This window comes from Onychostoma macrolepis, chromosome 05 (assembly GCF_012432095.1).
Source record: "Onychostoma macrolepis isolate SWU-2019 chromosome 05, ASM1243209v1, whole genome shotgun sequence".
Taxonomy (NCBI): Eukaryota; Metazoa; Chordata; class Actinopteri; order Cypriniformes; family Cyprinidae; genus Onychostoma; species Onychostoma macrolepis.
The window spans coordinates 13,325,971-13,349,495 of NC_081159.1; the positions used below are offsets into that span (position 1 = coordinate 13,325,971).

General features: G+C 37.8%; 1 protein-coding gene across 3 annotated transcripts; it reads left to right on the top strand.

Annotated features, from left to right (window-relative positions):
- The first annotated feature begins 811 nt into the window (after positions 1 to 811).
- Positions 812 to 23,115, top strand: npr3 (natriuretic peptide receptor 3). Of its 3 annotated transcripts, XR_009271486.1 has the most exons (9): positions 812 to 1,808; positions 8,980 to 9,102; positions 9,560 to 9,735; positions 18,016 to 18,151; positions 19,653 to 19,747; positions 19,914 to 20,034; positions 21,092 to 21,179; positions 21,341 to 21,841; positions 21,951 to 23,115. XR_009271486.1 is itself a non-coding variant. In XM_058777104.1 (8 exons), the coding sequence occupies exons 1-8, from the start codon at positions 1,142 to 1,144 to the stop codon at positions 21,450 to 21,452; spliced, it is 1,518 nt and encodes a 505-aa protein (XP_058633087.1). In that variant the 5' UTR covers positions 812 to 1,141; the 3' UTR covers positions 21,453 to 23,115. The 3 variants fall into 3 exon arrangements, 2 of the variants coding, with proteins under 2 accessions (XP_058633087.1, XP_058633088.1); XM_058777104.1 differs by having other exon boundaries at positions 21,341 to 23,115; XM_058777105.1 differs by having other exon boundaries at positions 21,095 to 21,179; positions 21,341 to 23,115.
- Positions 23,116 to 23,525: the final 410 nt, after the last annotated feature.

The following is a 23,525-nucleotide window of genomic DNA, read 5'->3' on the forward strand; positions in this document are numbered from 1 at the left end:
AGAGTTGGGGGAACATTTGATGTGCCCATAATCGTTGACTCATTCACTATTCCCTGTATTGTCTGAATACAGACAATAGGGATTATTTGTTAACTTTCATGAGAGGAGTACTATTTAGACAATTACATATACGTGTTTTTGATACTATTAAGTTTGATGTTTTTGATTTATGTCACTCCACTAGATTACTGTAACACACTGTACAGCAACTAAAAATGCTATGACTAGATTTCCGACTAGGACTAAATAGAGGAAGCACATCATTCCAGTTCTCACCTCTCTTCACTGGTTGTCCATTAATTTTTATATTAATTTCAAAATTCTGCTGTTAATGTGTAAGGCCTTGGCCAGGCTTTGCTTCCAATACATCTGTGATATTTTGTCCCTCTATTCCTGTCCAGACAGTTGAGATTTTAACTGTCCCCTGCTGTAAACGCAAGTCCAAGAGAGATTGAGCCTTTTTAGTTGTGGCACACAATTGGTGGAATAGTCTCCTTTTCCACGTGATGTCTGGTTTTCTTTGCTCAGTTAAACCTTTCTATTGTTTTTAATATTTAAAAGGCCTCTGATTTTACTGTTGGGCTGCATTTTATGAACGGCTAAATTGGTACAGACATTTGGAACCACATGTGTTGTCTATAAATGTGCTTTATACTAAAACATAATTCGTATATTTTTATATTTACGCCACCTTGGACCATTAAATCTCGATTGAAATTGTGGACCGTCCTGATTTTCGACGCTGTAGCTTTAAGGAGGGGGCGGGCTGCGCAGCGATGACGCAGGAATAATAATGAAAGGATGCTTGAAAATTCCTCCTAGACTGCAGCGTGTGTGGTGACCAGCCGAGCCGCACACTTCACACATCCTAACAAGAGTAATTACACAGGGAAGCGGAGAGTTAGACAGAGACCCAAAGAAGACTCCAAACAGGGGAAGAGAGAGGGGTTCTGGAGAGACTCACACGACACAACTCACTTATAAACAGAAAGAGTGGGATCTTGCCATACTAAGTTCAATTAAGGATACGTCTTAATTTATAAAACATCTATCTACTTGGGGGGGAAAAAACTTTCAAAAGCTTTGAATCTTTGCAAAAAAGAAAAAAAATCATCAGTTACTTCGTTCATTGGTGTTAAAGATGTTATGTCTCATGTCACTATGTCTGTCCATTTGGGCAGTGCTCATGATGCCTGGCAGGACAAGTGCACTGACTGCCAAAATCGACGTGATGGTCATGTTGCCTCACAACAACACATACCTGTTCTCTTCCCAAAGAGTTTCTCCGGCTATTCAGTACGCTTTAAAACCCCTCGGCAGAGCAGAGTTTGCTGGATTGGAATTCAGTGTGCAGTACGTGAACTCCGCGTGCGGGATGGACGCTCTGTACGCGCTCGTGGACAAGCAAAGAGACGAGCGTCCCGACCTGCTCCTCGGTCCGGTGTGCGAGTACACCGCCGCGTCGGTGGTCAGAGTGGCATCGCACTGGAACATCCCCGTGATCTCAGCAGGTGCTCTGGCCACCGGCTTCAGCTTGAAAGCCACTGAGTACTCGCATCTCACAAGAATCGCTCCAACTTACCTGAAGATGGCCGAGACGTTTCAGGCGATGTTCGGACGTTTCGGCTGGAGAACTGCATCTTTGATTTACGACGACGATAAAGACGAGAGAAACTGTTACTTTGCGATAGAGGGGGTTTTTACGGTGCTCTCGGAGTACCACATCGCCACAGACTACGCCGTGTTAAACTCGCACGAGGAGAGAGTAGATGCCGACGGGATCATCGCGTCCGTCTACGGGAGCGAAGGTAATCGTTTAATTGTCCTTCTCTATGGCAAGCCGTTTTAACAGTTATTCAACGCATCAGTATCTGTTTGGCTTGTAGTATTTTTCAAATTTTTTATTTCATACTAGTATTATGAATTTGACGATAATGATATTTAATTAGGCTATAGTAGGCTATTTAATTAGTCGCTAGTAGGCTTTTCATGATATGCACCATTACTGTTACCTGTACGTTTTTGCTAATAAATTCCATTAAAACTGTGGTTCTGTTATCAACCATTCGGTTCAGACTAGTAGCCTAAGCTATATATTCCAGTTGTTGCTGGTACCTGTTACAGTCTTAATAGTAACTATTCATTAGGTGCCACAGTAGTTGTGGTTTCATCTCTCCCTGTCTAGTAAAAAGTATCTACTTAAGCTTTAATAACAACTACCTTTAGGAAATAAAACAGCTTGCCATAAATGTCAAAAGTGTCTTACAATACACTTGTTAAAAGAACAATCCCCTATAGAGGTTTCTTGCCAGAAGGTGATAGTTCGAACAAGTGGAATGGATGGCATCTTGCTGGGTTTGAGCCCATTACCTTTCATTTACCAGTCTAGATCACAAGTCGCCTCTGGCTTGCTCAGTTGGGGACACTTAATTTCTAGCGATTATCGCCGATTTGATTGCACAGATAATATTTAAACTAAACTGAGCTAGACAATGACATCTCTGAATTCCATAATTAAATGCCTTTAACTGAAAATTGAAAATTGAGTGTTTAATCTTATCATTATACATTACTGACACTCTATCCTCTAATTTGATACTGTTAAGTGCTTTGACACAATCTGTATTGTTAAAAGCGCTATATAAATAAAGGTGACTTGACTTGACTTGACAAGTGGTAGCAATCCATGTTGATACTAAATAGATTACACTTTTCCAAAAAAAAAATCACAGTAACAAGATAACTCAGGATAACCATTTTTTTCTCATTGCAAATGATTATGATGTATTAGGAACATGGGATTGGCATGGGCCTCGGTATCAGATGTGGCAAGAAGACCTGCATCATTTTAAGCAGCATTACCTTCAGTTAGGCTGCTAACAACTGCTGTATGTGGGAAAAAAAAAAAAAAAAATTCCCCAAAATGTACCATGGAAAATACTGGTTAAGTAACAATTAAGGGCAAAACGCTTCAAATGTGGCTTATTTTTTTGTTATTGTTGCATTGTTAATTAATGTAAATTAATAGCACATTTGAATTATTATTATTATTATTTAAATCCTGTTTGTAGCTCTTTTTAAAGAAAGTCTGTATAACATGATTTAAAGGAAACATTTCAGATTTGGTGTCAGTAGATACTTAAGAATTTAAGCCTAAGTGATGGGACTGTAGGGGTACATAACAGACATAACATTTTGGAAAACATTGTAGAGAATATTAGCTTTAAAAACATTCTATAAAAAACAGTGTAGTCAATGTTTTTTTTCTGTTTTTTTTCCCACTAGCAGTGACTCAACTCGGGTATTCACAGGTCAAGAGGGTGGATTTGTAAAGTACTGCCCCTGGTCAACACATTTCCTTATGTTATTAATTCACATTTAGTTTAAACTGGAATTTAGTGTTTACACCAAATGATAATGCATCAAAGAGAACAGCAATCCTAATCCACAGCATGTTAAACTGCCAAGGATGGTGCATCAGACAAGAGCAATATAGAACATAAAAATGCAGATATTTAGGGCTGTTTTCATCCTCTCCTTATCTCCCTGGGCTCCCCGTCTGTAAAGATGGACAAGAGGTCAGTTGCACTCCATAAGAAAGCTTGTGGAAAAAATGATCAGAATTTTGACAGGCGGTCAACACTGAGCAAGAGCTGTTGGAATTTCAGAGAGCAATTGTAGGCTTTAGCACTCCTCTAGACATCCTCGAGCACTTTTTAACAGCTTTTCTCATGGCGAGTAAAGTCATGCGCTGTCTGCCTGACTGATTCTTAATAACCAGAGAGGCTACACCTTTCCTGGAGTGCACTGCTACTATTGGTGTTAGACACATTGTGACGCTAAAAGATATGCCTTCTGTCAAAACTATGAACTGTCTGCTGTTTGAGCCTGCTTTTAAACATCATATCCATCTGCCCCAAATCTGTGCTGTTTCAGAAAGTCTGACTACGCACCTCCTTACCGATCCTGTTTCATAAACAGTGCATTTCTTACATTCCTAGTAGGAATGTTGTCGATTTTAGAAAATATACAGATATGCCTCAATACAGGGGCCCTGCAGAGGGCCCAGTCCCCTGTATCGCTTTCCTAAGACAGTCGTGTGCGTCAAAATGAACATCTTGGGTTTCTTAAGCTAAAGCATATTGTGTGAACGCTGGTCATTAATAAAGGAATGTTCCACCAATTCTGCAAATGTCAGTATGGAATGAATGAAACGGGGTAGGAGGTTAATGCTGTCTTGGGGCTGTTTTGACACTAACAATGCCAGGGTTACACCTCTCGAGGCTTTTTATAATTCTTTCCCTTTTCTACCAGTTAACAGCAGCTAAAGGTCCGCGACATGTTGTGGTCCCCCACAGCAACTATAAAGGTACAAGAATGGAATGCTGCATGAATGATCACATGTAGACTTCCTTTGATCTGCCCATCACAGGCCATGCAGAGATTTGAATGTGGAATCTCAGTGACGGGATGCATTTTTCAGGTCGCCACCCAAACACTCAGGGCAAAATTTGACATCTGTTTCAAGCCTCTTCTGAAGTATAACACTGAACTGTACAGGATCCACCCCAAAGTGTCATTTCTCTGCAGATGTATGAGTATTTTATAAGAAATGCTGCCATTTTTATATTGTTGAAAGTGTATGGGGGCAGTGCCCACCCATGCCTTTTTTGTTTTTTTTTGAGCTTGTAATTTTCCAGCAAAATGTCATCGCATATCTTCCGTTGAAACGTCCGGCTTCTTTCTAGTGAACAACCAATGAATAGAACCGCGTGCCGCAGCTGACACAGAACAGCATATGCTGTTTACGTTCAGAGGAGACTCTCCAAAATGGCGCTAGGGTGACGCAGAGACAAATTTTTGAATAAAGTCATTATTTTTGTTTTCTTTGCGTACAAAAAGTAAAATTACGGTTGAACCCCTGATGTCACATGGATTATTTTACCGATCTCCTTGCTGCGTTTCTAGATGTTGATCGTGTTAATTACATTGCTGTCTATGGGAGGGTCAGAGAGCTCTCAGAATTCATCAAAAATATCTTAATTTGTTTTCTGAAGATGAACGGAGGTCTTACAGGTTTAGAACGACATGAGAGTGAATAATTAATAACAGAATTTTCATTTTTGGGTGAACTAACCCTTCAAGCAACAACACTGGCTGTTCATGTTGGCATCTGCCTTTTAAATTTATGGCCAAATGCAGAATAGTTTGATTTGACGTCAACATCAAAAGTAATGGGAAGCTTTTCTCCTCATTTTTAAAAGCTGATAAGCCTATTTATTGTGCTATCTTAACTATAGCTAGCTGCATTGTATTATTTGCATTGCAGCCCACCAGTTGACAACACAGCCATAGAGCAGCAGTTATTTGAGGAGCTTGTGATTAGTACTAAAACACGCATTTTTCCAAAATAAAATTGATCAGAATTGGTCTGCTTCAAGAAGGGAACGTCACACAAAAAATTACCAGATAGATGCGTTGCACTGGTCATAAAAGTTTGTGTTTATATTACCATAAATTATAGACATAGCCACTGTATAAATTTGCATATATTTTGAATGCTAAATGCTGCAGACTGTTCCATGAGGTAGATTGCTGGCGTTAGAATTAGTATTCCAGGCATGGTAGAGACTTTGTTGTTTTGTTTTCAGGGGCTCATAGAAGGCTGCAGGGGCGTACGTACTGTAGGAGTGAGTATTGATACAATACAGATAGCAAAGTATCTTGGTATAAATTTAACTGATCAATTGTCACATTACAAGTTTGTAATTTTAAATTTTTTACAACAAATGTCTTACTTTATCAAGATGTCATTGTTCAGTGTTCATTATTTGTCCCTGAAGTGTTCAATTACACAAGCATGTAAGCAAGTTGATTTATGTGGCTGCTTATAATAACAGCATCCATCATTATCTACTCTCTCACACAGTTTCTCTTAATCAGAAGCCAGTGGAGATTGCCAAATAGTTTTTCTTTGCCTGCAGTCATCTGTAGAGGACGTCATTGGGAGATTCTCCAGCTCCTGTGACGCCTGATTTGATTCATTTGGCCATTGCAATGCCCTTGTTTTTGTTGTTGTCAGTCTTCGTTAAGCAGTTTTCAACCTGTTGCACGAGGCTGCGGCGTGTCGATTGGCACAGCTGAGGCGAATGTAATAAAATACAGATAACTTTAATGACATGGCCCAGCCTGCACATGAGCGCTGATTTAAAAGTATGTTTTAGCGTCTGTTTTATGAAAGATTCCAAATCATGGCTAAGCCAATCAGAAACAACTTGAGAGCTTTGTGACAGATGAATGTCCAAGCCTCTACTCGTTTCATCTGAGAATACTGTCTCAAGAGCCGTTAAGAGCACAATTTGTTCATATCACACCTTTAAGCCAAGCTTTTAAAAACGTACAGTGTACACCAACACAGGTATTTTATCGATTCATAGCAGATGAATCGCTATCTGGCCATCTGTGATTTCAGAAAAAGCTTAGGATCATGATGTTTGAGTAGTACTACAGCACACTGTGAGAGAATATGTTGTTTCTGATAAGAGTGTTTGGACTTGGAAACTGTGACGCTGTTCTGTCTTACTTAACAGTCAGATAAGAATGACATACCTGGCTGTTGACACATAACACATAAAATTCCAAGTTATGATCCATGCCGAGGCTAAATGTTAGAAGATAAGGCATGGCAAATGGTGTTGCAGTGTTTTGACAGTGAATGACGTGAGCACAGAACCACAAACTGGCTTGTTGGAAACCTGCAGAGTGGTCCTCAGGGAGTGAATTTACTAAGCCAGAGATATGTCATTATAGCCCTGCTTATTTTGCATTCTGTGCCATGCTGCCAAAGTTGGACAGAGGGGCAAGACAGTAAACCCTTATACTCGGTAGCGATATAGCACGAGTTTGCACAGCGATATTATTTCCGTGTGCACGTTCACACTATGCTTCTATATAGACCCCCAGGTGCATTAAATGCGGCGCAACCTACGGTAAGTGTGCCATGTGTTGCCTCTTTGCATTCCTCAGCTCATTTGTAACTAGTGTCAGTGGGAAAATCCAGATTTTTGAAATATTGCTGGCTGGAGCTTTACCCCATGGAATCACCGGAGAGCCAACACAGGGCCTGTAGTGTACTGTGCGCTCTGTAATTAAAGGGTGCTATAGTGCAGGAATACTGAGGTGAAGTTTGTCCCACTCAGCTGAGGATATTTCAAGCAGCGCATTACACTGACTGAGCTGTGGGGAAAGTTCCAATCCTCTGAATCTTCCTATTTATGGGACACTTTGCGACTTTTTTTTTTTTTTTTTAAACCCTGTTTGCTTGCTTGTTTGTTTATTTATTTTTGACCTCCTTGCTCCATGGGAAAATATTTTGTACCTCAGACTGTGTTTCTATTAGACCGGGTCAAAAAGAAGTTATTCTTTGCTACTTATGAGCCTGTGCTTACATAATTGAATCAATGCCAATGCTCTTGTAAAGCTGGCCAGTAGCATAAAGGTAATAATTAATTCTAAATTAACAGCACTGAGCATGTTCTCAGAATTGAGACGATAATAACTAATAATGCGCGTGTTGGATTTGTGGTCTGTAAAAATCTTATGAGAACACAGTGCTTTATTTTGTCTGGCATAAATAGAAATGGGAATCTACGAAAAAGGAAATTAACGATTCCATTCTTGTACATACAGTATTATCATACAAACAAACAACCAGTCAGTGGCTGATTTAAGTCCTATTGAAATATCTTGAAAATCACAGCATTATTCAGTGTGTTGAGGGTGGGACATATCAAGCAGCTCATCACCTGCTGTTCATTGCTCTTCATAATCAATGTTTATAATGGCGAGGATGTCTAACCATTTTCTATGTTTGATCTCTTCCATTGTGCTTTAAAACATCATTCTGTGCAGAATTCAAATGGGTTGGATATGTTTTGTGGTCCGTCCCGTATGTGCAATTAATGTGACTGGACCAGAGCACTGTGTGCGCAGTGCACACCCCAACTGTCCAAGATGGAAATTAGCATTTGCTAACTCTGGTACAAAGCATCTTTTCGTAAGATTAATGTTTTTTGTACATTGTCCCTGATAAATAAATTAATAATAATAATAATGCAATAGGTGCCATTTGCCATATATAAAATAATAAATGTGTAAACAAATTACCATTTTTGGCTGTAGCTTTAGCGTCTTTTATAGTGTAATGGCCAGGATGCTTCAGCTTCTACAGAGCATTTGACTGGTCAGAAAAACTGAGAAGAAGCTGAAGTTTAGAATATCATCAAAATCACTGATTCGTTGACGTGAGAGACTGAGTTTTGAATGCTTATGTCTTTTAATTGCGAATTTTGTCAGTGTTTTGGAGCACACTAGCTTATAGATATCCTAAAAGCTGACATATTCATAATGAAAGCACAAAAATTTTAATTTTGGTTTAAGTACAACATAACGTTGTATCAGTTTTTGGTTCATTGAGTTGTAAAATGGCAAAATTAGATTCAGATTAATTGAGAAACTACACCAAGTGATTCATAAATTGTAATTTGAGATTCATTAAAAAGAACTGGTTTAAGAAGAGTCTTTCACTCAGGGATCAGGTATTACTTGTTGCACAGTCTGATTTTGATTCAGCAAAAAGAACTGGCTCAGAGGAGTAATTTGCTTGAGAATCTGACTTTACCGTGTGTGCTGAATGTTTGTGCTAAATAGTAACACACTGAACATTTTCACAGCATTTTAGAATGGTGTTCCTTCCTCATTGGCGGAAAGCACGTGTGAAAACCGTTAACAGAAATAAAAACTAACGAAAATCATTTGGTTATTGAATTATTTTATTTTGTTTATAATTTTTCTGTTTACTAACCATAGTCATAAATGCAGTTTTAACATTATAAACATGAACCATGCATTGCTGATGTTGGTAGCCTAAATTTGTTGTTTTGAATGACAAATAACATTCTGTTCGGTCTCTTTTTGCAGTGGTGATCATGTGTGCCAAGGCGGACACAGTACGAGACCTCATGCTGGCGGCCCATCGACGAAAATTAACCACTGGCAGCCACATTTTCTTCAACATCGAGCTCTTCAACTCCTCTTCCTATGGTAAAGCTCCACTACTGTACTCATGGTTGTTATGCACTGATTACAGAGCTTATCTCTATTCCCAAGATGAGCCATAGTCAGACGAGATTGTCCTGTGACCCTGTAGCACAATGAAGCTATATCTACCCTGAACTGCAAGAGAGGCCCAGCTCTTCTGCTTGATAGAGATTACATTCAAGAGACATTTGGCTCAACAAAATAGCGCCTGGATATTGTCTGGTGTGCAGGTCCAGGATGTTCCACTGATGTTCTTGTGCATATCTAAAAGCCCCATTGTTGCAGCAGAAGTAGCAGAGTGGATATTTCAGCCATTGCCATTGAGGTTTTATCAGCAGAAACAGGCAAAACATGCTTGTATAATGTCCTTATTTTAAGAGACTTTTACTTTTCTGTGACAAATCTTGCAATATGCTCATGTGAACATGAAATACAGTAAAAATACAACATTACTTTACAGGGGATGGATCCTGGAGGAGAGGAGACAAATATGACAATGAGGCCAAGGCTGCCTACAGCTTTCTCAACACTGTAACGTTGCTTAGGTCCACCAAGCCAGAGTTTGAAGACTTCTCCATGGAAATGAAAAAGTCACTACAGCAATTGGACATCCCTGTTTGTGAAGGCTGCAGTGCTGTACGTGAGTCTTTGAAACAAAATTCCTGAATATAATGATAAAAATATATAATAGTGAATACTGTCATGATCAAAAGCCAAATACATTTCAGAATTTTATTGGATTTCAAATCAAGCTTCTTTTTTTTTTACATTTAGATTACATTCTACTTATACTGCAAATTCGAAATTTTCTGTGATATTTGAAGTTTTGAGGAGGAATGCAAAAGAGATTAATCGAAAAAACTCCAACCGTGAAAATGTCGTGGAACTTTTTTGACTATTTCAAATACACCTTCATCATTGTCCCCTGTGAACAGTGTACAGGCAAATCAGTCACTAAATCAATCAATCTTAAGCCCCCTTCCTGCAATTCCCTCCATTTTGTGGCCTGCGATGTTCAAAGAGCAGCTGATTCATTTATTCACCCAGTTTAAAGACAAAATACAGTGCATTCACACTTTAAGTGCTTTTGAATGGGGTGACTTGGCGTTCCATACAGGCCCCATATTTTGGTCTGGCTCTTTGTCCCCATCATGTCAGCTTCTATTGAAAAGCCGTCAAAGCTTTTCTAAGGAAGACAGCGGGAACTGTCTTTCTGAAACAAACAATTGTGGACGAATCGAAGTGCCAAGGTTAATAACCTCAGTGGGGGCCCTGCCACTTTTGACTGGCTCGATTGCTGTATCAACAGGAGCCACAAAAGACTTGAGCTGGACCTTTGCAGGGAATCACCATCATGTCGAAAGAAAAGTATTCAGACAAAGCCCACTCTCGTTCCAAATATGAATGTCAAGACTTCAGTGTGCTGAGCACAATTATATCATTGTATGAGTACACTTCCCAGAGAAGCAGAAGCCTTAGCTGACAGAAGCACAGGCTAATGTGATGTTTCACAAACATGGCCTTCTCCTTGTAGCTGCCGCTTGTATCTGCTCGTTTTTTTCTGACAGCGGTGTTCATGCTGAATTAATGAGTTGGATGAAGAATGCTCACTTTATTCATTAAGGAAGGTGATACATTTTTTGGAATTGGCTTACAGTGAGTGGTGTTCTTATGAGCATCCACACAGATTTTAGCAATTCGTACTGGCTGCCAGGAAACGCAGCCATACTCATTTGCAAAGAGCCCCCCATATGCTGAACGTAAATTTGCTGGATAAATGACAGTTTCCACTGTTAACATTCTAGAAGGTCGACTCTACACAGTATAATCCAGCTACAAAGTAATACCTTTAAAAGAATCGTAAAATACTGATATTTAAAAAGTGCTGTTCACTGTATATCCTTAGCGACTCTAAAATGATTGAGTCTGTGAAAAATGCTAAGCATTTTTATGCACTGATGACCAGTAGGTGGGTGTGTTGGATTACCACAGTCATTAGGAACATGTTTTATGGTTTTATGTTTTACAGTATAATATATTTCATGTTTTATGTGTTTGATTGGATTTATCCAAAGTTTCTTCTATATATTTTTCACTTGCAAAATGCTCTCGGATGAAATGATCCTAAAACGGGCAACATTCCTCAGAATCATTAACTCTTTTTTTTTTTTCTGGCTGAGAAACATCATCTCTTCAAAAGAAGCAAAGTATGAATTGGGTCAGACTGACATGTATTTTATCTTATTTAGTAATAGTTATCATGTGCTGGCCCCAGGGATGGGCAGTATTTCAAATACATGTATTTGAAATACAAAATACTATTTTGTATTTAAATACCTTTCAAAAAAATCAAATGTATTTTGTATTTAAATACATTTAATCTTTTCAAAATACATAAAATACTTTTTGCCAATCAACCTCTTTATTAGACTGCTGGTTTCCTGTATCAATTAGTTCAAACATGCCACTTTCACATGTGAGCTGCAGCTGTATGACTCCAGCTGTATGACTCCATCTAGAATTGTTTAATGAAATTTTCTGGATTTCTGTAAGGAAATAAGGAATAATACTGCCTTCGTGTGCTATCAAAATGTCCTATTTCCAATTTCAGAAGTCCTGATTACAAGCTTTTCGCATTCAAGTGCTTTGCTGTTGGAAAGAATAGGAATCACGGAGGACGCCAGGTTTCCTGGGAAAATCTTATTAAAGCCAAAATCGTAGATATTTAAGATATTTAATATTGAATAAAATGTAGCATCCCATTTGTTGACAACTATATCTTCATTCACAGTGCCATCTTTACAGTTAGCTTGTTGATGATTCTGGATTTTCTGTCAAATACATGCTGTTTTGTTGTGTATAAACCATACAAAATGCTTGAAATGGTTATTGCACTACTATGTGAATGAGTTTAACATTAAAACAAGGTGATCTTGCTTTTGTGGGAAAAAAAGCATTCCTGTACCAGCAGGTAAAAAAGAGCACTAGCAAGGGAAACATAGCATTAGCACTAGTTTTTTTTTTTTTTTTGGTCAGATTTTGGTTTTATCATCTAGCTAGTCAAATGTGTTCATTAAACTTTAATCATTACTGCTTGCTATGGTGATATGACAACATATATGTTGGCGATGATATAAAGTGTAAAACAATTAACTTTTTCTAAATCATTTATATATCATCGTGGTATGCAAATATATCTGTGGAGCTTTTAGTGGGCAGGAGCTATTGACACGTCAGAGCGATAAAGAAACATGGATAAATGAGTGATAAGCAGCTTTCTGTGTGTGTGTACCCGAAGACAAAGATAACTAAAATGCTAATAATAAAAATAGAATTCAAATAAAATTGTTCTAAGGGTATACTCACACTAGGCACAGTTGCCTTGTACTAAAGCCCAAGCACGATTTTCCTTTCGCTAACAGACAGATATCACCGTATTATTACAGAGGCAACTACATTACCTGTTCATCAATACGATGAGAACCAGACCCATTACAAATCCAAAAACTGTGATATCCAAGTAGTAATAAAGATTTTTGCTGTCATGATAACAATAGCGCATACAGAAATAGTAAATGAATTGTTCCATGCTCTGGTGCGGTTAGCGATCACACTACATGTGTACCACACCCGAGCCACCCCTTCAAGCGGGCCAGGGCATGGTTAAGCAAACCACACTGGACACGGTACAGAGTAGTCACACTTGTGAAATTAACTGGACTTTGGGGGTCAATCACGCTCAAGCATGGATGAGATCCCCTAGTGTGAGTACATCCTAAATCTAAGTGAATAGCAGATAGCACACCACAACTATAACCATAACAGCACAAAAAATTCTGAATGATAAAACATTGACAGCCAATCAGAATCATTTCTGCTTTAAAGAGCTTGATCATTTAAATTGACAGATGACACAACTGCATTGTATACTTAGAATACACTAATATAGATATCTTTATAATTATCGTTCTTGGCGTAAACAGGCCTTAAAGGGATACTCCACCCCAAAATGACAATTTTGTCATTAATCACTCACCCCCATGTCGTTCCAAACCCGTAAAAGCTTTGTTCGTCCTCGGAACACAATTTAAGATATTTTGGATGAAAACCGGGAGGCTTGTGACTGTCCCATTGACTGCCAAGTAAATTACACTGTCAAGCCACAGAAAAGTATAAAAAACATCGCCAAAATAGTCCATCTGCCATCAGTGGTTCAATCTGAATTTTATGAAGCGGCGAGAATACTTTTTGTACGCAAAGACGAACAAAGCTTTTACGGGTTTGGAACGACATGGGGGTAAGTGATTAATGACAATTTTCATTTTGGGGTGGAGTATCCCTTTAATAGAGTTACTTCACTGGATTTCAAAATACAAACTACTGTATTTGTATTTAAATACATTTTTCCACACAGTATTTTGTATTTTTATTTTAAATACATTTTGATGTATTTGTGCCCATTTCTGGCTGGCCCTCAGGTTTATCTGTTACTTTTCCCCCTCTAACTTCGGCTGACCCTTCGCTGTGCGTCACTGCAGGTTATCAAGTTCCAGCATGACACAACCACTGAGGCTCAATTAATTCCCAGATATTCTATTCACACAGATTTAGCATTTCTAAAATACCGATCTCCTCAGGTGTGTATAATTCTAATCTAATCACAGCTAAAGTCGAGTCAATTCAGGGTCAGGTTTCAACTAATGAGGGTTTTAATGCTTGGCAACTGGCTTTAAGATTTATGTGCGCGTGTGTGTGTATATATATGTGTGTGTGTAATATATATATATATATTATGCCTGTACTTGAGCAGAAACGCTTCATCATTATTAAAAAAACAATTCAACCTGAGGAGGCGATCTAGGAACATTCATTAGAGACGATCAAACTCAACACACTAGACTGCATGTGAATTTAAGGCCACCCATGGTTGCTTCTTTCCTTTCCTTCTCAACAACCCTCATCTAGAACAAGATAGGCAGTCAACTGCTTTGCTGACAATTAAGGGCCCCTAAAACCATCTCACAGGATCTGAACACACTGTGGCCGAATGGCTAAACTGAGACAAACAAAGGAAGTCACAGACTTATTACAGACAGTTCGTTCTGCCTCGGTCATCTCCATTTGATCAACAATAAAGGATGTTGCTGTTTTCAGAATAGATAGACACTGTCACACACAAATTTGACTGAACTTGCAGTAACAACCAATAAAATTCTCTTGTGGAAATCTTTATCACATTTCTCTGTCAAATCTTATAATTTATTATAAATAATGCTCAGAGAAAGTTTGGCCAGAGCTATGGAGGACTAAAACATGAAAAAAATATCTAATATAGGAAATTTTATTTGAAATGTGTGTATACCATATTGCTCTTTTTCCCATATCAGTCTACATTCCATACACCATAATGACAAAGCAAAAAACAGGTTTTTAACGTCTTTATTAAAAACACAAAAAGTAAATGATTCTATTGCATAAATATTCATACCCTTATCTGGAACAGTTGAAATTTAGCTCAGGAGCATTCATATTGCTTGTAGATGTTAATACACTTTGAGTGAAGTTAACCTGTGGCAAATTCAATTGAATGGATATGATTTGGAAAGGCACATACCTCTCAATAAAATGTCTAAAAGCCGAAAATTGCGTATCAGAGCAAAAACCAAGCCTTGACGTAAAAAAAAAAAAAAAAAAAAAACTGCCTGTAGAGCTCAGAAACAGGATTGCATCAAGCCACACATCTGGGGAAGAAATCAGAAAAAAATTCTGCTGCATTGAAGGTCCACAGAAGCATGTAGTCTCTGTTACCCTTAATGGAAGAAGGTTCAAGAACCTGATGGTCACTCTAGTTGAGCTCCACGATCATATGTGGAGATAGGAGAAACCTACAGAAGGACAAACATCACTGCAACACTCCATTGATCTGGGCTTTATGGCGGTGTGGCAAGACACAATCCTCTCTTCAGTGAAGACGCATGAAAACAAACTTGGAATTTGCAAAAAAGCACCAAAGGACCAAAGCACCTCAGACTGTGAGAAATAAGATTCTCTGGTCTGAAGAACCTCATTTCCCAGCATCATTTTTGAAGGAAACCAGGCACGGCTCGTCACCTACAGAGTACCATCCCAAAAGTAAAGTGTGGTAGCAGCCTCATGCTGTGGGCTGTTTTTCAGTAGCAGGGACTGAGGGACTCGTCAGAGTAGAAGAAAAGCTCAATGCACCAAAATATTGAGATAGCCAAGATAGAAATATTGAAAACCCAGTCCAGAGCATTCAGAACCTCAGACTGGGCAGAAGGTTCACCTTCCATCAGGACAATGACCCTAAACACACAGCAAGAGTGGCTTATAGACAACTCTGTGAATGTCCATGAGTGGCCCAGCCAGAGCCTGGGATTGAACACAATCAAACATTTCTGGAGAAACCTGAAAATGTGCATCTGCCCCATCCAACCTGACAGAGCTTGAGAGGTGAAGAGGCGAGGAGAAGAATGGCAGATAATTGCCAAATGTTGATGAGCAAAGCTTGTCGCACCGTACCTAAAAAGACTTGAAGCTTAAAATGTGCTTCGGCTAAGTACTGAGTTAAGGGTATGAATACTTATGCAATGTACTTATTTCAGGTTTTTTAATGTTAATAAATTTACAAAGGTGTGACAATTCTGTTTTTGCACTGACATTATGGTTTATGGAGTGTAGATTAATGTGGAAAAAAGTAATTTAAAGCAGTTTAACATAAGGCAGCAACATAACAAAACGTGAAAAAAATGAATACGTTTTATAGGCACTGTATATAAGCAGTGCAATTGTGGTACAAGGATAAAGAATACGATCTTTGTGTTTCTGTTAAGGTTTTCTTACCAGGTCATCACAGAATATATGACTCAGCCATTGGAATTGGACTTTGATTCTCATCGTTTGAAGTGGTTTTACCACTCATCTGAAAGGCTTCATTATGTATGGTTTTAGTGGTCTTCAATCAATGAGAAAAAGTCCTACTGCAGCGATTGAATTCTAAATGACTAGAAGCGCTCCATGTATAAAATGGAAGATGTCTGAACATTTGGTTGGCTTTTATTTTCTTGCTGCATTCCATTTTGAGGAAAAAAGTATGAAATAAACATTATGCTGCAGTGGGTCATTTATCAATTTATTTTTCATATTTGTTTCTCCATAGATGGCATCTTAAAGGTCTGTTCTGGCCTTTCTGTCATTGCAGTATAGCTGGTAGTGACAGAAAGACAGCACTTGGTAATTTTTCATCAGGGTGAGGAAACTGACATGCGGTTGCACCTTTTCATGCCAGAGCCTGAAGTTAATCAGGCCAAATAAACAGAAACAGGCTTATTGGTAAAAACAGTGTGTCCAGTGAGCCCTGAGGATGAGTTACATTCACTCTAATGATGCTGGGCTTGTTTTGGTTTAATCACTGCAGTTGGGCCAACTAGGAATTAGGGCCGTTTTCTTTCCCCTTGCAACATCTATGGAGGAATTTAACAGTACAAACATTATTTATTAAACTCTCTCTCTCTCTCTCTCTATATATATATATATATATATATATATATATATATATATATATATATATATATATATATATATATATATATATATATATAACAAGCTTCATAAATAAACAGTCTGATTTTAGTCATATATTATTATTTTTAATTAACAAAAATTAAATGGGCAGGCTAAACAGGCTCTAAAGAAGTTAAGAAAACCTTACAGTGGATTTGTTTATTTTTGGTACATAAGAAATCACTTCATCATTTAAAGGTGCTGCAAACTGTGATGGAAACCACAAATCTCAATGTGGGTGACTGGCCTCTAAACCTCTCCTTTAACTTCTGAGTTAAAATAATAGAAATTTAATAAAAATCTCCTCTATATCCCTTTCATATCACATTCTTGAACTGAGATGCCATCAGTTTTACACAAACTGTTACCAATAGTGCCTAAACTTAAATATCAGCAGGATTTGTTTCGCAATGAGAAAGCATGACATTATTTTGCACGAGGAATGTTCAGTCCGATACATTGTGCTGCTGAATCGCAAGCTGTGCTCTGTATGAAAACACGGCAGGGTTTGTTATGCTGTGAATGCTTAGAGATTTCACCTCTGTTCACGCTTCCAAAAATGAATATGTATATAAACAGTCATATGACTATATCAGCTTTTCCTGCTGTTTCACTCTTATTAGGCAGTTGAGGGTGAATGTAAATATACAGTAATCTTGGCAGCCGGTTATCGAATCTCCCCCGGGCTGCAGACTGACTAAGCCCCAGGTTTTACTATTGTTTGCCTTGGGCTGTACACATGCAGCATACGGCTCTGCGGCAGGAACAGACCATTAATCCATATCATAACATGAGCATCTATTAGTATGTGCTTTTCAGTATTCATGGCGGCTGGGTAGCCCATATTATTTTTTTAGTTGCTTAACATTTCATTGAACAACACAGTGCTGTTTATGAATCCTCTCCAGCTTATTCACTCTTGATGTTAGAAAACACTGAATGCAGTTGTTCATTCATTTGCAGTTTAACTGAAGTATAATATTGATAGATAAGCTGCTTCTGGATTCTCTTACAATAACCTTTACTTACAGTTTTCTAATAATATCATGTAATTCTATTTCATTTTGTTTGTTCAAAAATAAAGGAAAGCTATGAAGGTCCAAATATATGGAAAAAAAATAAGTAAATATATGAATACTGTAAAAATAAATAAATGCATAAAGCAAGCAAATGTATTCAAATTTTTGTCATAAAAGTCATAAAATGTATTATATTGTTTTACTTATAATTATTTATTCTTTTTATAAAGAATATGATTTATTATTTAAATAATAAATAAATGAAACATTTACATAAACTTACACCCCCCCCCCCATTTTTTTTTTTAAATTGCAGGTCAATATGTTTATGGAGGGTTTCCATGATGCTTTGATTCTGTACGCAATTGCCTTGCGTGAGGTGATGAGTAACGGTCTGACAAAAAAGGATGGACTGGAAATCACCCACAGAATGTGGAACAGAACATTTGAAGGTAATTCCCAAAAACGGTGTCAGAATAGGGTGATTACATGAGACAATTAGTCAGGCTGATTTTGAATATGTGCATCTTGGGTATGGGGTGTACCATTACACCTCTACTGAATGTTCACTGCATATCAGAGAGAGTTCTATGGATGAAAGTTTGGGTACATAAATTTATTGTTTAAAGGAAACAAATGTATTTAAAAAGCAACAGTTTTGTATATGAGACTTTAGGAGTACCTACAACATTCTGAACAACTCGTGTCTGCCCATCAATCACAAGAGCGTTACTGCTGTTAGGAAAAGATTAAAAACTTTCCAAACTTTATGAACTTACCTCAAGAAACATAAAAAGTTCATGGCCAGTGATTGGTGCAATATGTAAGGCCGCTGACGTTCAGATGTTCTTTGTCACAAAGTAGTTTACTTCTGCTGTTTATACATTTCTAAATCAAACCAGTGACTAAACAAGCAACTTCACACTGTTCTTGATGGTAACGTGTAAACCAATCATGATATAATCAGTGGTACAGTAGTATTTGTTAGATTGCAGAATTTGTGTTGCAATAAGGAGATAACTGCATCGTGTTCTCAGTAGACATGACAGTGTTCGGCTACAGTGCAGCGCTGCAACCTTTGATGCTATGGGAGTAGTTCTAAGTATAGTATTATAATCAACACTTTTCACAACTAGTTAATCTTGGCAGCTGTTTTAGTAAAAACACAGTAAAAGCTTTCAAGAGAGTTCCACATGTAATGTTCATTTCATATGCAAAGATGTTAGCCAATCACAGCAGTGGGCATTTACATTGAAGTCTTATAGCAGACACTCCCCTTCCAACAGAACATTCAAATCAGAGGGCTACATCTGGGGTAGAAAATTAACATTTATTTCTAAATTATGACCATTGGGTGAACAAAAAAAGTGCACCTGTATAAAATGTAAAAATCAATTTCGTGACCCCTTTAAATAATACTATACACTCTAAGCTTATTATTAATAATAATGCATATTTGTCAATTAAAGAGAACACTGGAATCCTAACACTGACCAAGTTCTATTTGATTCCCATTATTATTCACCACATTTGATTTCCATTATTGTAGTTGTGAACAGAGGGCTCGCCGGTATTCTTGCCACTGTAATTCATTAAACTTCCCTTACAAAATAAGTGCTCAGACATGTCTGCGGCCCAGACCCGTCTCAATGACCACAGCAAGACAACTAAACGTGAAATAACAATGTTTTGCTCGGCCAGAATCATCAGGAACAGGGTCATGTTTTCCTGTTAAATGAAATAATATTTTAAAAATCTCAAGAATTCAGGAACACAGATGTACAGATGAAATTACCATTTCTGCAGTCAAAGCCAACAAAAACGGCAGGAGGCGGATGAGATTTCCTGTTGTATTGCCCACCCGGAATTTGTCGACTCTTGCTGGTGTTTTCCTTGGAATGCTTGACTCTTCAAACTAATTAATTTTCTCATTCCTCACATTCCGTTAAACAGGCATTGCTGGCCAGGTGTCTCTAGATGCCAGTGGTGACCGGAATGGGGATTTCTCTGTCGTTAGGATGACAGACCCAGAGGCAGGAACGCACGAGGTATGTGCACATAATCATCTCTGCTTTATTTTACACACACAAAAAAGATCAGGACAATAACTGAAATTCAGACATTTGAAACTTAGCTGTAGGATTTTGTTAATGTTTGTGCCGGAATTAAGAAATGCTAAGTAATTTTTTTTTTTTTTTTTTTTTATGCATTCAGACTGTCATGAGCTACTTTGGCACCAATGGAAGTTTCCAGATCATGCCTGGCTTTAAGAGGGAATGGTTCTCCTTGCGAACAGCACCAGAGCCTCCACACCTAAAACACAGTGATCCATCATGTAAATTACCTCTGCTTCTTCAAGACTGACACTTGTTTTTTGTAACAGCATGATTAAGTCAAAATTAAGACAACAGATGGCAAAGAACACAATGATTTTTTTATTATTTCGTATAATAATATTATTAGTAAAGGGATAGTTCATCAAAAATTCTGTCATTAATTACTCACCCTCATGTTGTTCCAAACCCGTGAGACCTTCATTCATCTGCAGAACACAAATGACGATATTCTTGATGAAATCCGAGAGTTCTCTGACCCTGCATGGACAGCAATGCAACTGAAATGTTCCCAGACCCAGAAACGTATAAGGGCGTCATTAAAATAGTCTATGTGACATCAGTGGTTCAACTGTAATTTTACGAAGCTATGAGAATTCCGTTTGTGTGCAAAGAACACAAAATAACTTTATTCAACAATTCTTCTGCTCCAAATCATGTATTCCGCCATTATCAAGAGTAACACGACGCATGCTCGTGCTTTCCTCTGCATGTAAACAAGACACAGCGTGTTCTACATCAGCAGCACCATGTGCAATTTTACTAAGCTACGAGAATACTTTTTTATTCCACCATTATCGAGAGTACCTCTGCACGTAAACAACGCATGCACGTGGTGATTATCTTGTTTACATGCAGGGGAAAGCACGCGCATGCGTCGTGTTACTCGAGATAATGGCGGAATACATGATTTGGAGGAGAAGAATTGTTGAATAAAGTCGTTATTAGGTACCTTTCAGTTGAGTTGCTGTCTATGGGAGGGTCAGAGAGCTCTCAGAGTTCATTAAAAATATCTTAATTTGTGTTCTGAAGATGAATGAAGGTCTTACGGGTTTGGAACGACATGAGGGTGAGTAATTAATGACAGAATTGTCATTTTTGGGTGAACTATCCCTTTAATTATAATAATAATAATATTATTATTATTATTATTACTTACAATAGTAATGATAGCATCTTCTTACAGACCCCCCTTTTGAAAACCCCCACTCGGTGAACCTCGCTAAATTATATAGATGTGCTGCTTTCTTTACAAATGGTTTCATTTTCTTTCCTAAGCAGGTGGACTAGGTGTATCGGCAGTGACTGGGATAATAGTAGGTGGAATTCTGGGAACGGCTCTCCTTTTGGCATTCTACTTCTTTAGGTAAACACCGAAAACAATTATTTTTTAATTATATTGTGTGAAGTATCTGGCATTTAAATGTCAGTTTTATTGTTTTTGAGTTTGAGTATTACTAGAACATTCTTATTGCTGCTCATACAATATCATCTACATTCATGATATTTTTCTTCATTGTTCCCCAGGAAAAATTACAGGATAACCATTGAACGGAGAACACCTCGAGAAGAGTGCGACATCGGGAAGCACCGTCAGTTGCGGGAAGACTCCATAAGATCCAACTTCTCAGCAGCGTAGTCTGTAGTCGTAAGTCGACTGCTGGGGTGTTCAAATTCAGGGAAGGTGCATCTCAAATGGGTCTGTGAGCTCATCAAACACCATCCCAGGAACCCAGAAATATTTATAGACATGCTGTAGTGTTTTTTTCCTTGTAAATGTCTCTTGCTCTTCAATTCGTAAACTCAGGAAAGTTGAATTATTAGAGGAGAAGTGCTCGCAAGGCTTCTTGACTCTGTAAAGAAAAAAGGTCTTTTTTTATTTAGCTACAGACCTTTTTTTTTCCTGCCAAACTCATCTTGAGGAAAACTCTGTAGAAGCCTGTCAGTTTTGTAGAAAACGGTCAGCTGACTTGAGTCCAGTCAGCTGCTGGGTCGATGGGGAGAAGCGGTTATGAGATATTGAGGACGGTAAGAGTGATACTCAGAGCCTAAGCTTACTTTAAACGCAACACTCTTCTTCCTTTAGAGAATGTCCAGTAGAACACACTGATAAACATCCATTCTTTCTTCTTTGTAGACTTTGTCAAGAGGCACTGATGAATACGAAACTGATGTGAACTTTAAAATGATGTTCCTCTCTGTCAACATGTATCAGCAAGCCTTGATGTATCAAATTTGGCTTCATGCTGAAACACTGAACTGTTTTATTTATTATGATAAATTCAGATTTTCTACAAGTGATTTCATTCATAGGTTTTAGTCCCACTAATTATAATAATCCAATATAATTTCAGCTCTTTTGATTTACACTGCCATGTACAGTATCATACACGCTGCTGGGTGCCTCATGACCAAATGTTGTCCGACTGGCCTTCACAGTAATGGCTTCAAGATTTGATTGATTAAACCCACTTAAGAAGTGTCAAGATGTTTGAAAAAAACTGAAATACATCAATCCCTACTATAGGGTCCATTATTACCTTTTTATGTCAGTTGTCTTGTACAGCCCGCTTAATGTTAAACATCACACTTTTTGAATGCTAGATGAAAAGATGATTCTACTTAAATCATGGCTGATACTTCGTCGTTCATCGTCCTGCATCCAGGCAAGCAATTTCTTTGGTTTAAAAAGAGAGGAGTTTGTCAGGAAGTTACATAATAGCTATAGAAATACGTCACAGAATGATTTTATACACAACACAAGCCGGTCTACCTTTCAACAACAGATTTTGAAAAGCTATGTTCAATTTATATTGCACATGTACATTTTTGAACTTTATGTCTTTAGATTGTCTTTGTCAGGAGGTGGTTATCAATAATCTATCAGTTTAATAGCATATAAAGTATATTTTTAACATTTGTGATGATTCAGTAATGATGATATGTAAATGTGAGATGTCACATTTAAAACCATCTCTATGGTTTGTGCGTCAAAAAATCTAGGGTTTTATTCAGGCTTGGTATGATGGCAATTGTATACTGATGTAAGTAAATGTATCAACATAAGATGTGATGTTATTTATTGATATTTTTGTAGAGGTTTCGTTTTTCTTAGTGTTGATTTTAACATTGTTTCTTGTGTGAAATATACAGACTCCTTTTTGTAAACAGTATATCTGCCTTGTCAGAGCAAATTTTACCTGATAAGTATATTTACAAGGCTTTGTAAACACTCAGAAGAATTGTAACTTATTTAGATTGATACATATTGATCAATTAAAAGAAAAATGTATGAAATTCAATAGTCTCTCTGTGCTTATCACTAGCGGCTCTTACAACACGCAATTCTGGGTAGGCCGACCTTAGAGGGATAGTTCACCCAAAAATGAAAATTTGATGTTTATCTGCTTACCCCCAGGGCATCCAAGATGTAGGTGACTTTGTTTCTTCAGTAGAACACAAACAAAGATTTTCAACTCAAACCGTTGTAGTCTGTCAATCATATAATGGCAGTCAATGGGCTCCACGGCTTTGAGAGTCAAAAAAACATACACAAACAAAACCAAATTAAACCCTGCGGCTGGTGACGATACATTGATGTGTAAAGACACGAAACAATCAGTCTGTGCAAGAAACTGAACAGTATTTATATTGTTCTTTTACCTCTGATTCACCGCAATGTCCAAACTTTCCTGAGCACGTTCTCAATAGC

Bases quoted from the DNA above. Each gene is read 5' to 3' on its own strand.
- npr3 (XM_058777104.1), top strand. From the start codon at position 1,142: ATGTTATGTCTCATGTCACTATGTCTGTCCATTTGGGCAGTGCTCATG. The intron at 19,748-19,913 runs GTATGTGCACAT...TTATGCATTCAG, and splicing joins CAGAGGCAGGAACGCACGAG to ACTGTCATGAGCTACTTTGG. The intron at 20,035-21,091 runs GTAAATTACCTC...TTCTTTCCTAAG, and splicing joins AAAACACAGTGATCCATCAT to CAGGTGGACTAGGTGTATCG.